The sequence below is a fragment of the Lissotriton helveticus genome, chromosome 12 (assembly GCF_964261635.1).
Source record: "Lissotriton helveticus chromosome 12, aLisHel1.1, whole genome shotgun sequence".
Lineage (NCBI taxonomy): Eukaryota > Metazoa > Chordata > Amphibia > Caudata > Salamandridae > Lissotriton > Lissotriton helveticus.
In genome coordinates, this window is record NC_136073.1 from 577042951 (window position 1) to 577056108 (window position 13158).

Here is a 13158-nt window from a genome sequence, read left to right on the forward strand (position 1 = left end):
GGTCAATTGGGGAGAGCCACTCTTGATGGAGTTTAAGATAGTGGGGAGCATCTCCTTTGTCAGCGGGGAGAAGGAGTCCAGGTGGGGGGCATTTATTGCGGGGACTGGAGGAAGGGAATCCGGAAGGTAGTCGGGAGTGGGGAGGGTTTTAAGGATGCTTAGGATTTTAGTGGAGAAAAATTCTGCCAGTTCGTTGCATCTTCGACCTGAGAGGTCGTTGGCAGGTTGTGGGTCAGAGACTTTCAGCAGTGTTCTGATGATGCGAAGTGTTTCCCTAGATGAGTTGGCGGAGGCTTAGTTTTTGTCTTCAAAGAAGGCCGCCTGGGTTCTTTTTAAGTGGGCTGTATAGGATCTAATGGCTGTTTTATATTCAGTCTTTTTGTTGTTGTCCCAGTCCTTCCTCCATAGGCGTTCAAGTTTTTTACATTGTTTTTTTAAGTCGCAGAGCTCAGGGGTAAACCAGGGGAATTTGAAGGTTCCCTGTTTGTTAGGAAGTGTTTTTCTTGGCAGAACTTGGTCTAGTGATTTTTCGATCCATGTGGAGAGTTGCTCGTCAGCTAAGACTGGGTCTGGTTCGAGTACTGGTGTAGAGGCTTCAAGTTCGAGTCTCCAGTCCTCAAGGACTAGTTTTGACCATGGGCGTTCAGGGAGGCGGGGTGGGGGTCTGTGAGGGGGTTCAGTGCGGATTTGCCACTTGAATGGAATTAGGCAGTGATCTGACCAGGGGGTGGGGAGGGGCCCGCCCGTGCGTAGCTCGGGGATGTTTGAGAAAAAGGGATCGAGGAGATGGCCTTTTGCGTGAGTGGCAAGGTGACTTTTCAAATGAAGGTGGTAGGAAGCTAGGTCCAGTGTTAAGTCTCCTGCCACTTTGTCTGCCGAGTCATCAAAGTGGAGATTTAGATCTCCCAGTATTGAGAAATTGGGAGAAGAGCAGGCCCGAGAGATGGTGGCTTCCATCATGGAGCTACAGAACTGTCCCTGTGCTCCTTGCGGGCGTTATATGAGGATGCACAAGAGTGATTTTAAAGGGGAGATTTGGATGGAGAAGTGGGCGTTTTCACAATCCTGGATAGGGCTGTCTAGAAGGCGGCAGGAGAGGTGACTTTTGTAAATAACTGCAATTCCGCTGCCTATTCCGGAGGACCTGTCGTAGCGTTGGATTAGGTAGCCTGGTGGGAGGGCTTGAACGATGTCTGGCTCTGAAGTAGTAGATAGCCAGGTTTCTATCAGGAACAGAATCTCTAGCTCTGTGTCTTGGAGGAGCATATTAATTTCCACAGAGTGTTTAGGAAGAGACCTGCAGTTGAGTAGGGCCATCTTGATTGAGTGCTCAGTGGGCGGTGGGGTTGTTTTTGGTGGTGATAGAGTGTAAGAGCAGTGAGTGCAGTTGCTTTGTCGATCTTCCATGGAAAGCGAGTGGAGACATGGTGTGTATGTGACCTGTCTGAGTTGCAGAAATGCCTCACGAGCGTAGCATCTGTGAGCCAGGGGAAGGGGGGCAGAGGTTCCTGGCCCTTGGCCCGTTATGGTGCGGACGGGCGCAGACGTGCTTGCCTTTGGCGTGCCTTCGGCGCGCCGCCAGCTCGTCCGCTGCGTGACCAGAATGGCATTGGTGTTTTATGGTGAACAGGGTAGAACAACTAGCCTGCTAATCTGCGCCGCAAGCGAGGGAAGTTGTAATCACTTCTGGGCCCGCCTTCCCTCCACAACAATCTGACACCGTCAGTGGTGGACCAGGGAAGAGGGGTGATTGACAGGTGAGCACTGGTGCCTAAGCAGCTTTGCCAGTTAAAGTTAAAAATTAAGAGTGAAAGAGCGCAGGGATTGCTGTACAAAGTGGTGTTTTTTTTAAAATCAGAAGAGCCCTTGCCACACGCTCAAGCAATGAGACGGTCGGTGTCTGTTACCTGAAGGCGAGTCTGCCGCCGCGAGTGAATCACAGGTCTTTGTAGTCAGGGTGGGCAGAACAACTAGCCTGCTAACCTGTGCCGCAAGCGAGGGATGTTGTAATCACTTCCGGGCCCGCCTTCCCTCGACAACAATCTGACACCGTCAGTGGTGGACCGGGGAAGGGGGATGATTGACAGGTGAGCGCTGGTGCCTAAGCAGCTTGCCAGTTAAAGTTAAAAATTAAGAGTGAAAGAGCGCAGGGATTGCTGTGCAAAGTGGTGTTTAAAAAAAAAAAAAACCTCCCAGATGCAGGACCGCACTCCGCAGACAGGTAAAGTGACAACTTTTTATTGGAACGGCAAGCGGCTTCCCCTCCCGCATTCAGTTCCTGGCCTGATGCATTTCGAAGCGTTTGATGCTTCTCATCAGAGGCCGTGTTCGCTGACATTTTAAAGGCTTCCCACACCTCCCCTGCATATTTTCTTAATTAATGACTTCCGGTGCGCCCACATGATTGCAATTGATTGTCAGTGTATGCTGGGAGATGCAGTCTTTTCCGGCCCGTTTACTCCCTCCAGTGGGTTTGTCAGTTAACACGATTTTAGGAACAATATTCTTCAGCCCTTCAGTGGGCTTCAGGAGAGAACTTTACTTGCCTTAATTATTTCACAGCTGCGTCCATCAAGAAGTGACGGTTCACTTCTCTCGGTCCGTGTTGATTTACGGTGGTGCGTCGTCCCCGCGGCCTGGCAGCGCCGCGATTATGTTTACACAACAAAACCTCCCAGATGCAGGACCGCACTCCGCAGACAGGTAAAGTGATAATTTGTATTGGAAAGGTAAGCGGCTTCCCCTCCCTCATTCAGTTCCTGGCCTGACGCGTTTCGAAGCGTTTGATGCTTCTCCTCAGAGGCCATGTTCGCGGATATTTTTTTTAAATTTATTTATTTATTTATAAACCCTTTATTCATTCAAACAGATCAGGATAGGCGTAGGCCTACAACCACTGGGGCCGGCCGCAAAAAAAAAGGAGATAGAGACAGGAGCATTGTAAATGTTTACGGTAAAGGAGGAATCACGGTAGAGTCATATTACGTGGTTGTAGCACAACGAAACACAAGGATAGGAGAGGTTTCATTTTTATAACATTGAAAAAGAGGCTGCGGCTATATCAGCAGAGGCATCACACCACACAATAAACAAGAAGAGACGGGAGGGGCGTATCCCTCCATGCAATCGGGAATCAACGATGAGCAATAAGGCCGAAAACACGCTACGCCCGCCGAAGGCAGGCAAGGAGTAAAGGTCAAACAATGGCTAGCAATTTAGCGAGAACATCATATGGAAAACCCACCCGTACAAGACAAAAAAAAGAAGCAAGTGCAGATGCCCGACAGAAAAAAGGATGAAAGAGAAAGACATAGCCAACCCTACTAAGAAGGAAGAGAAAAAGGGACCATAGAACAAAACAAACTAAAATAACAAAACCCCCTCAACACCCACCACCCTACATCACCGTAATGGCTATGGCCTACCCCACTAACAGCGTGCCTGTCGCCCCAGAGTTACCCTAAAGAAGGAAATAAAGAGAAGAAAGAGAGGAAGACAAGAAAGAAAAATTATGAGGAGAGGAGCCGGGGATTCAGATACCCGGTCCCTCCCACCCCCGCATACGAAAATCGTATAAACAGAAGCCATAGAAAGTACAAGTATCAGCAAGCGCACAAAACGCAATCAGTAACAGCCCCACAAGACGTGTCCTTGAATCACCATTTAACCAGCAAGAAGTCCCTCCAAGTCCCATGCGAGGTCACCCCGGGCCACTTCTGTCAACAGTAGAAATGTTAAACAGCCGTGCAGTCAGGGGACAGTTCGGTACAAAAGGTTCAATCCTTCCAGGCAGAGCAGGTAGCGCCGCCGTCCAACATCGTCCCAGCCACCAAGAAACAGCTGACGATGCATGGCGGCGGCCAGAATGCAACAATACCCCAACCACCAACAACTTCAAGTCCAAAAACCGGTCTGCCAGGCACGCAAAGGAAAGCACAGGATGTGGGAAGCACCGCAGCGTAGCCCAGGCCCCACGCACCACGGATCGATGGAGCCCCTCCACTGGCTGGGCAGAAAAAGGCTTCGATGAGACCACCACTCGCGGAACAGGTGAGATGCAGACAAACTCAGGAGCCAGATCCAATCGCACCCTCAAAACTGTAGATTCATCCGGGGAACCTGGCACTGCGACAGAAGGAGATTCATCGGCACCGACTCGGGGAAAAGCCACTACGCTACAAAATGGCGGATCAGCGATGGCGACGATCCGTCCCTCCAAGTCCCGGGAGCTCCGGAGCAGAGCAGTCCGCAGGGTAACCAGTGCAACCAGTACGTGACTATGCGTAAGCGTCTCCCCACGTAGCCGAATTCCGGGGGTCTCAAGTTCAGCGGTGTCTCCGTCCCCGGGAGGGGTGCACTCCAAGGCGCCATCCGCCATTTTAGCCATTTCGTTCTCCGCCACTTCCCCTCCACCTCCGAGTCCAGTCCGACCACAGAGGCAACAGGTCTCACGACTGAACTTTGACAGTCGGCGCTTGGTGCAGAAAGGAGAGTCAACAAAAGGCCGGGTGCGCTCCCCGCAGCTCGCCGGGAGCCGACCGCCGGTTCCCGGACGGGACTATTAACATGGGCGGGTGCCACACCCAAGGGGAACCGGGCGACTCGGCCTCTCTCCGGCTCGTCGACAGCTCGGGTTCACGGGGCAACCCACTATTGGGAGTAGGTCAGCACCAACTCTCTCGGCTCGCGGCTTTCAGGCTCCCACTGACCGGCTTCTCATCCAAACCAGGGCCGCCAACACTACGAACACTGCCGGACAACCTCCGCACTCGAGGCCCCGGCATCAGCGCCACGAAGGCCGGCAAGCAGACGAGGGCAGTTCTTTGGATCCACTGCACGGTGGGGCCCCAGAAATAGATGGTAAGTGATCGCTTCACTCTAACAACGTAGATCAAAAAGCCTCGCTCAGGATTATCGTCAGGATAGGCGTGCGGGGAGGAAGGGACCTCGGAGCGAAGCGTTCATGCGACTGTTCCGATCGCCATCTTGGCTCCTCTTCGCGGACATTTTAAAGGCTTTCCACACCTCCCCTGCATATGTTCTTAATTATTGGCTATTGGCTGCGCCCACATGATTGCAATTGATTGTCAGTGTATGCTGGGAGATGTAGTCTTTTCCGGCCCGTTTACACACTCCAGTGGGTTTGTCAGTTTACACGATTTTAGGAACAATATTCTTCAGCCCTCCAGTGGGCTCCAGGAGAGAACTTCACTTGCCTTAATTATTTCACTGCAGCATCCATCAAGAAGTGACGGTTCACTTCTCTCGGTCCGTGTTGATTTACGGTGGTACGTCGTCCCCGCGGCCTGGCAGCGCCGCAAATATGTTTACACAACAAAATCTCCCAGATGCAGGACCGCACTCCGCAGACAGGTAAAGTGACAACTTTTTATTGGAACGGCAAGCGGCTTCCCCTCCCTCATTCAGTTCCTGGCCTGACGCGTTCGAAGCGTTTGATGCTTCTCATCAGAGGCCGTGTTCGCTGACATTTTAAAGACTTTCCACACCTCCCCTGCATATTTTCTTAATTAATGGCTTCTGGTGCTCCCACATGATTGCAATTGATTGTCAGTGTATGCTGGGAGATGTAGTCTTTTCCGGCCCGTTTACACCCTCCAGTGGGTTTGTCAGTTTACACGATTTTAGGAACAATATTCTTCAGCCCTCCAGTGGGCTCCAGGAGAGAACTTCACTTGCCTTAATTATTTCACTGCTGCGTCCATCAAGAAGTGACGGTTCACTTCTCTCGGTCCGTGTTGATTTACAGTGGTGCGTCGACCCCGTGGCCTGGCATCGCCGCGATTATGTTTACACAACAAAACCTCCCAGATGCAGGACCGCACTCCGCAGACAGGCAAAGTGACAACTTTTTATTGGAAAGGCAAGCGGCTTCCACTCCCGCATTCAGTTCCTGGCCTGACGCGCTTCGAAGCGTTTGATGCTTCTCATCAGAGGCTGTGTTCGCTGACATTTTAAAGGCTGTCCACGCCTCCCCTGCATATTTTCTTAATTAATGGCTTCCGGTGCGCCCACATGATTGCAATTGATTGTCAGTGTATGCTGGGAGATGTAGTTTTTTCCAGCCTGTTTACACCCTCCAGTGGGTTTGTCAGTTTACACGATTTTAGGAACAATATCCTTCAGCCCTCCAGTGGGCTCCAGGAGAGAACTTCACTTGCCTTAATTATTTCACTGCTGCATCCATCAAGAAGTGACGGTTCACTTCTCTTGGTCCATGTTGATTTACGGTGGTGCGTCGTCCCCGCGGCCTGGTAGCGCCGCGAATATGTTTACACAACAAAACCTCCCAGATGCAGGACCGCACTCCGCAGACAGGTAAAGTGACAACTTTTTATTGGAAAGGCAAGCAGCTTCCCCTCCCGCATTCAGTTCCTGGTCTGACGCGTTTCAAAGCTTTTGATACTTCTCCTCAGAGGCCATGTTCGCGGACATTTTAAAGGCTTTCCACACCTCCCCTGCATATGTTCTTAATTAATGGCTTCCGGTGCGCCCACATGATTGCAATTGATTGTCAGTGTATGCTGGGAGATGTAGTCTTTTCCGGCCCATTTACACCCTCCAGTGGGTTTGTCAGTTTACAGGATTTTAGGAACAATATTCTTCAGCCCTCCAGTGGGCTCCAGGAGAGAACTTCACTTGGCCTAATTATTTCACTGCTGCATCCATCAAGAAGTGACGGTTCACTTCTCTCGGTCCGTGTTGATTTACGGTGGTGCGTCGTCCCCGCGACCTGGCACTGCCGCGATTATGTTTACATAACAAAATCTCCCAGATGCAGGACCGCACTCCGCAGACAGGTAAAGTGACAACTTTTTATTGGAAAGGCAAGCGGCTTCCCCTCCCACATTCAGTTCCTGGTCTGACGCGTTTTGAAGCGTTTGATGCTTCTCATCAGAGGCTGTGTTCGCTGACATTTTAAAGGCTTTCCACACCTCCCCTGCATATTTTCTTAATTAATGGCTTCCGATGCGCCCACATGATTGCAATTGATTGTCAGTGTATGCTGGGAGATGTAGTCTTTTCCGGCCCGTTTACACCCTCCAGTGGGTTTGTCAGTTTACACGATTTTAGGAACAATATATATATATATCAATACAATTCTTGAAGAATACGCCGCACTCCTTTTGGAAATATTAACTTGTTTTTATTGACTTTTTTTCTCTCCTCCTACACGTTTCGAGCTGCACACAGCTCCTGATTACGGTAGTAATACAAGTCCGGTTTTTTTTTCACCACATTTATACCGAGGCACCGCAATTGCCTATAATGAGGAATTGTGGGCTTAGTAGTTTTTGTATTTTTTGCATGTGCACATGCTAATTATCGTTTGCCTGCCAAGAGCATGGGGTTTGGTATATGATACCATTATGAATTGTTAGGCCTAAGTGGCCATTTAAATCAATTGCCCCGGGGACCGCCAGCCCCCATTGCTATATGATAGTGTATTTGGGGGCTCACGGCCCCCCGCAGCCCAGGGGACTGCCACCCCCCCCCGGGGCTTGTTTAAATTGGGTGGGGGGGCTCTCAGGCCCCCCCAGCCCCGGGGACAGCCACCCCACGGGGCTTTAAAAAATGAATGGCGGGGGGGCTCACGCCCCCCCGCAGCCCTGGAGACCGCCAGCCTCCGGGGCTATGTAAAATGTGGGAGGGGGTCCACGACGGACCTCCCAGCCCCGGGGACCACCATCCCCCTGGGGCTTTGTAAAATGTGGGAGGGGAGCCGCACAGCCCCCCTCCTGGAGCCCTGTTATGGCCCTGGGGACCGCCACCCCCCAGGGCCGGTTCCTACAGTGTCCCGGATTGCCCACCCTGTCATTGCAAACTGCTTTGCTATTTGGAAGAGAGAGCAGGAAACCTGCTCTCTCTTCCAAATAGCAAGGCAGATTGATTTTCCACAGGGGGAGCAGCATGTTAGCTGCTCCCCATGTGCAAAAGCAATGCCAGCTCCTGCAGGACACGGGGAGCCGGCTCTGCAACGCAACTCCGTGGTGCTTACTGGAGGTACCTGGTGGGCTAGTTGGCCCCCAGGGGACCTCAGGATTCAAGGGGATTTAATCCCCCACTTAAAACGCGCCACGGGGCTTGTTTGCACACATGTCACCTCAGGCCCCGCCCCCTTCCTTCACCATTGTGCAAACACACCCTGTGGTGGGTTTTAAGTTGGGGAATTAATTCCTCTTCAATCTTGAGGGTCCCTGGGGGCCAACTAGCCCACCAGGTACCTCCAGTATGCGCCAGGGAGCTGCGTTGCAGACAGGTGTTCAGAGGCCACGCCCCTTTTTACACCTCTCTGCAATGCAGCTCTGTGGCGCTTACTGGAGGTACCTAGTGGGCTATTTGAACCCTAGGGACCCTCAGGATTCAAGGGGACTTAATCTCCCAACTTAAAAGTGACACAGGGCGCGTTTACACAGGGACGAAGGGAGGGGACGGGGCCTGAGATGAAGTGTGCAAACTCGCCCTGTGGCGTGTTTTAAGTTGGGAAAATAATTCCCCTTCAATGCTGAGGGCCCCTGGGGGCTAACTATCCCACCAGGTGCTTCCAGTAAGCGCCACTGCGCTGCGTTGCAGAGAGGTGGCCCAGGCCGCGCCCCTTTTCACACCTCTCTGCAACAAAACTCTGTGGCGCTTACTGGAGGTACCTAGTAGGCTACGTGGACCCCAGGGGCTCTCAGGATTCAAGGGGACTTAATCAACCAAATAAATGGACACAGGGCGCGTTTACACAGTGGTGAAGGGAGGGGATGCTGTTGGAAAGTGGCTCTATATATAGTGGACCAAAGTAAAATCACCCGAACTACAAATTCTGATTTACTCACCTGTTAGCAGGAGAGACCTCAGTGCTGCATCTTTGAGCCCAGTGCTGATCCTGAAAAGTGATTTTAACCGTACTTACCAGTAACTTGAATTTCCTTCCATAGGCTAACTTTGACTAGTTTTACTTGGAAATTCTTCTAAGTGTGGAGTTTTGGAACTTTAAAATATTCACCAAAAATCATCCGAACAACGAATTCCGATTAACTCATCTGTTATCAGGAGAGAACCTAGTGCTGCATCTTTTAGCCCAGCACTGACCCTGAAAAGTAATTCTAACCGTACTTACCAGTAACTTGTATTTCCTTCCATAGGAATCCATTGTGTGGTTTTCACCAGAAAAGTTTCTAAGTGTCGATTTTCACAAACTACAATTATTCCTTAAAAATCGCCTGTATGACTTAAACACATTCTTTCAACTGTTTACAGGAGGTGCACCAGTGCTGGATCGAGGATCCACCACTGAGTAAGAAAAAGTAACGATAACACTACTTACCTCCTAAGTGAATTTCCTCCCATAGGATAACATTGGTGATTCTATGTGAAAAAGTTTCTGTCAGCTTTTAAAATACAATAATATTCCTTAAAAATCACTACTGTAACCAAAACGCTTTCACTAAACTGTTTACAGGCGATGTCCCAGGACTGAATCTAGGATCCAGTCCTGTAGTTAGAAAAGTAATCCATAAAGTAACTAATTGCATTCAAGTAGAAACAACGTTAACTACTGTAAGTCTATTGCCTATTTGCAAAGTATTTAAACTAAAGTAATTCATTCTGAGAAAGTATAATTTGTAATGTAATGTATAATGTAATTATAATGTAATTTAAAAAATAAAATATCTAAAAATAAATTGTTTAAAAAAATATAGTAAATCAGTATCAAAAAATTAAATATAACAATACATTTAAAAATTGTCACTTACAAAACCTTTGAAATTCACTGAAAAAAACATAGGTTTCAGACATGTTATAGTTAGGAATTAGCATTTAAAAAACGTTAGAAATTCACTGAAAAAAACATAGGTTTTAGGGGTGTTATAGTTAGCTGGACATTTCACTCGTACAAAACCATTGAAATTCCTCTGTTATAGTTAGTTGTACTCACTATAACTCGCGCGCCCGCAATCCACTGCTGATGACATCACATATTACATCATTCATGAGTTGGTCAGTGACATCACTGATGACATCACTGATGACATGTCAAATGACATCACTGATGACATCACTGATGACATCATCCACGTGGCAATCTGATACATCTCATCATACACTAGTATAACCTTTCAACACTCATTATAAAATATGGAGTACCATATTTGAAACCATTCACAAACCAATACAAGTTTCTAAAAACCCACTCAGTGATTCCTACATCTACACACACATCTAAACACTTACCTATAGATTCACTCATACATGCTAACAAAGATCAATAGAAAACTATTAAATATTAAATATACTTACATACCTACATCTACATTACAACCCAGTACACATCCTATTCACTTATGCAGTCATCCTACTCACTTATGCAAACAATTGATCATACTTACATTTACTAAGCTACACACTTATACAAACACCACTTTATTTATTCAAATAGATAGCAACTCATATTTAGCGTGTTATAAAATCACTATTACAAGTATATAGTTTTCGATACAGTCGCTCATGCAATCACTGAGTTTTATGTATACTTATTTATATACAACAACTGTCACATACACTGCCTTTTATATTTATACTTTATTGGACATGTATCATTGAGAAATATATTTACTCATCACCACACCCATAAAGAGATTCACTCACTCAAACAACTGTTTCCACATACAGTCTTAACCTCATATACCTACTAAATCAACTATTTACACATATTTGGACAGTCACACACCTCCCACCCAACCACACACACATTCACTATCCCATACAAATACTCACTTAAGTAATTAATACCTAATATAGACTTTCACATAGCTAGTAACCAACGTATGTAGTAGTTTACGTAACAAGAGATAGAGTGAAACGGATATTCACACAGTTTAATCACTGTCCCATATATTTGGTGAAACACTTTAAATTAGTCACTTAGACAGTCAATCATAGTGCTACTAAATCCTCCATCCAGACACTTATACATCCACTCAGTCTTCAATGCAGATTGCTATATATAAAAAAATATCGAACCAAACCACATTCACTGGATGATGTCATCAGTGATGTCATCAGTGATGTCACTGACCATGTCATGAATGATGTAATATGTAACATCATCAGCAGTGGATTGCAGGCGTGCGAGTTATAGTGAGTACAACTAACTATAACAGAGGAATTTCAATGGTTTTGTACGAGTGAAATGTCCAGCTAACTATGACACCCCTAAAACCTATGGTTTTTTTTCAGTGAATATATATATATATAGGCAGCACAGGCAAACAGGTGCATGTCAGAATTCTACAACACCTTCGAGCCATCGTGAACAACGACAGCTCATACCCTGTGGCCCGTCATTTCAAAGCCATCCACCAGAATAATCTTGACTGTTTAACATACTTTGTCATAGCCTCCGTACCCAAACCCATCAGGGGGGGAGATAGGGATCTCATGCTCAGGAGATTGGAATCGCAGTTCATTCTTGAATTGGATAGCCGTTTCCCAAATGGTCTCAACACTACGGAAGATCTTCATGTGTTTCTGTAATGTCCTTTTGTTGGCCAATTTACACTTACTTTCAGCTAGTCTGCCAGTTTTCCTGTTTCTTTCTCAGTTTCTGTTTAGAATCACATTCACTGAATCAATTTTATTCATCATGGCTCACATGTTGAAAAAAATATGTCTTTATACAAAAAATCAATTTTCCCTTTACTTTATTCCGTTCCTTCTGGGGGGCACACACATTCTAAAAACCTTTCCATTACTTCTATTTTGACACAGACTAAGGGGGCATGATTATAGGCAGTCATTAAACTCTTTCGTATTGCACGATTTAATCCTGTGACCATGTTATACGTAATTTATCACAATCAATACACTAAGCATTTATGCTGATATTACATCGGACGAATCTATTGTCAGATAGATTTGAGACTGCATTGGGGTCACATACTGGCATTAGATTTTAATGATTTGACATTATTTTCTCTTTGTACATAACATGCCATTTATGTATCAGTGACCAATTGCTACCACTACTAAAATTGCGATATTTGCACAGTGTCTCAAATTACATGTTTTTTATAAAAATGTATATATATTTTTATAGATTACAATATATTTATATATTTTTTTAATTATAAAATGAATTGTATTTTGATTGTGATTTTAAAAAACGCATTCATGTTGTTATTCTACTTATGTATATATCCATCATGGCACTGATTTAGAGGAAAGACTGCCTCAGCCTAAGCTAGGTAGTGTGTCTTTTATGTCAATTTATCACGTGGTTGTGAAGAAAAAAATGCCCGGGAAAAACTTTTTGTACTTAAGCCATTGTGAACTTACTTACTAACCATCTGTGAACAAGGGCGGACGCCCGAAACGCGTAAGATCTGGTGGCCTTGAGCGCTTAATAAATCGTTTTTAGCCCATAACGGACGTTGGAGTGGCGTGGCTTTCTTTTCCATCATTGCTGTAGCGGCTGCTGCGCTGGTTTGGTGAGAGAGCTGCATTCGTGCATATATATATATATATATATATATATATATATATATATATATATATATATATATATACACACACACACACATACACACATACACATACATATCTACATACATACAGACACATACATACATGGGAGAACATTTGCAGGGGGAGGAGACATTTGTGCTGGCCATTATTTGTCCAGGAGGAGCTCATTAGGGAAAGACTCTTCACAGCACAGGGCACCGAAGAAGGCGAGTGTGCCGAAATGCATCTGCCGCTGCTGGGATTGATGAAATAAACGGGTTACCTACCCTGAACTCCCCTCAGGCCTCTGATCTTTTCTTTGAAAGGATGTTTTTGGATACAATGTTGCGCCTGCCGAATGCGCAAAACGGAGGGCCACGCGGCAACAAGTGACACGGAATAAAAACGGCAATCCGCTGCTTGCAGCGACTTCACAACTGAGGAATCAGTATATTCCGATGTCCGCCAGAAACTACAGGACACCATGGATGGACTGAGATATTTTATCTCGAGGGGGCTGTAAGTCTCACATTTGACTGCCCCTATGCGTGTGTGACTGTTGGAACTGGCGCTGCGGACACAGGGGACTCGGGGTGGTCTCCCGCCCATTTTCCTTGGTCTATGATCTACCCGACTCACCTGGTGCCG

General features: G+C 46.8%; 1 protein-coding gene across 1 annotated transcript in view; it reads left to right on the forward strand.

Moving 5' to 3' along the window:
• CNGB1 (cyclic nucleotide gated channel subunit beta 1) overlaps positions 1–13158 on the forward strand; it is a 1191945-nt gene that overhangs the window by 169866 nt on the left and 1008921 nt on the right. The window contains 1 exon segment of the mRNA XM_078668834.1: positions 2469–2471. Within this exon segment, the coding sequence (XP_078524960.1) occupies positions 2469–2471 (3 nt within the window).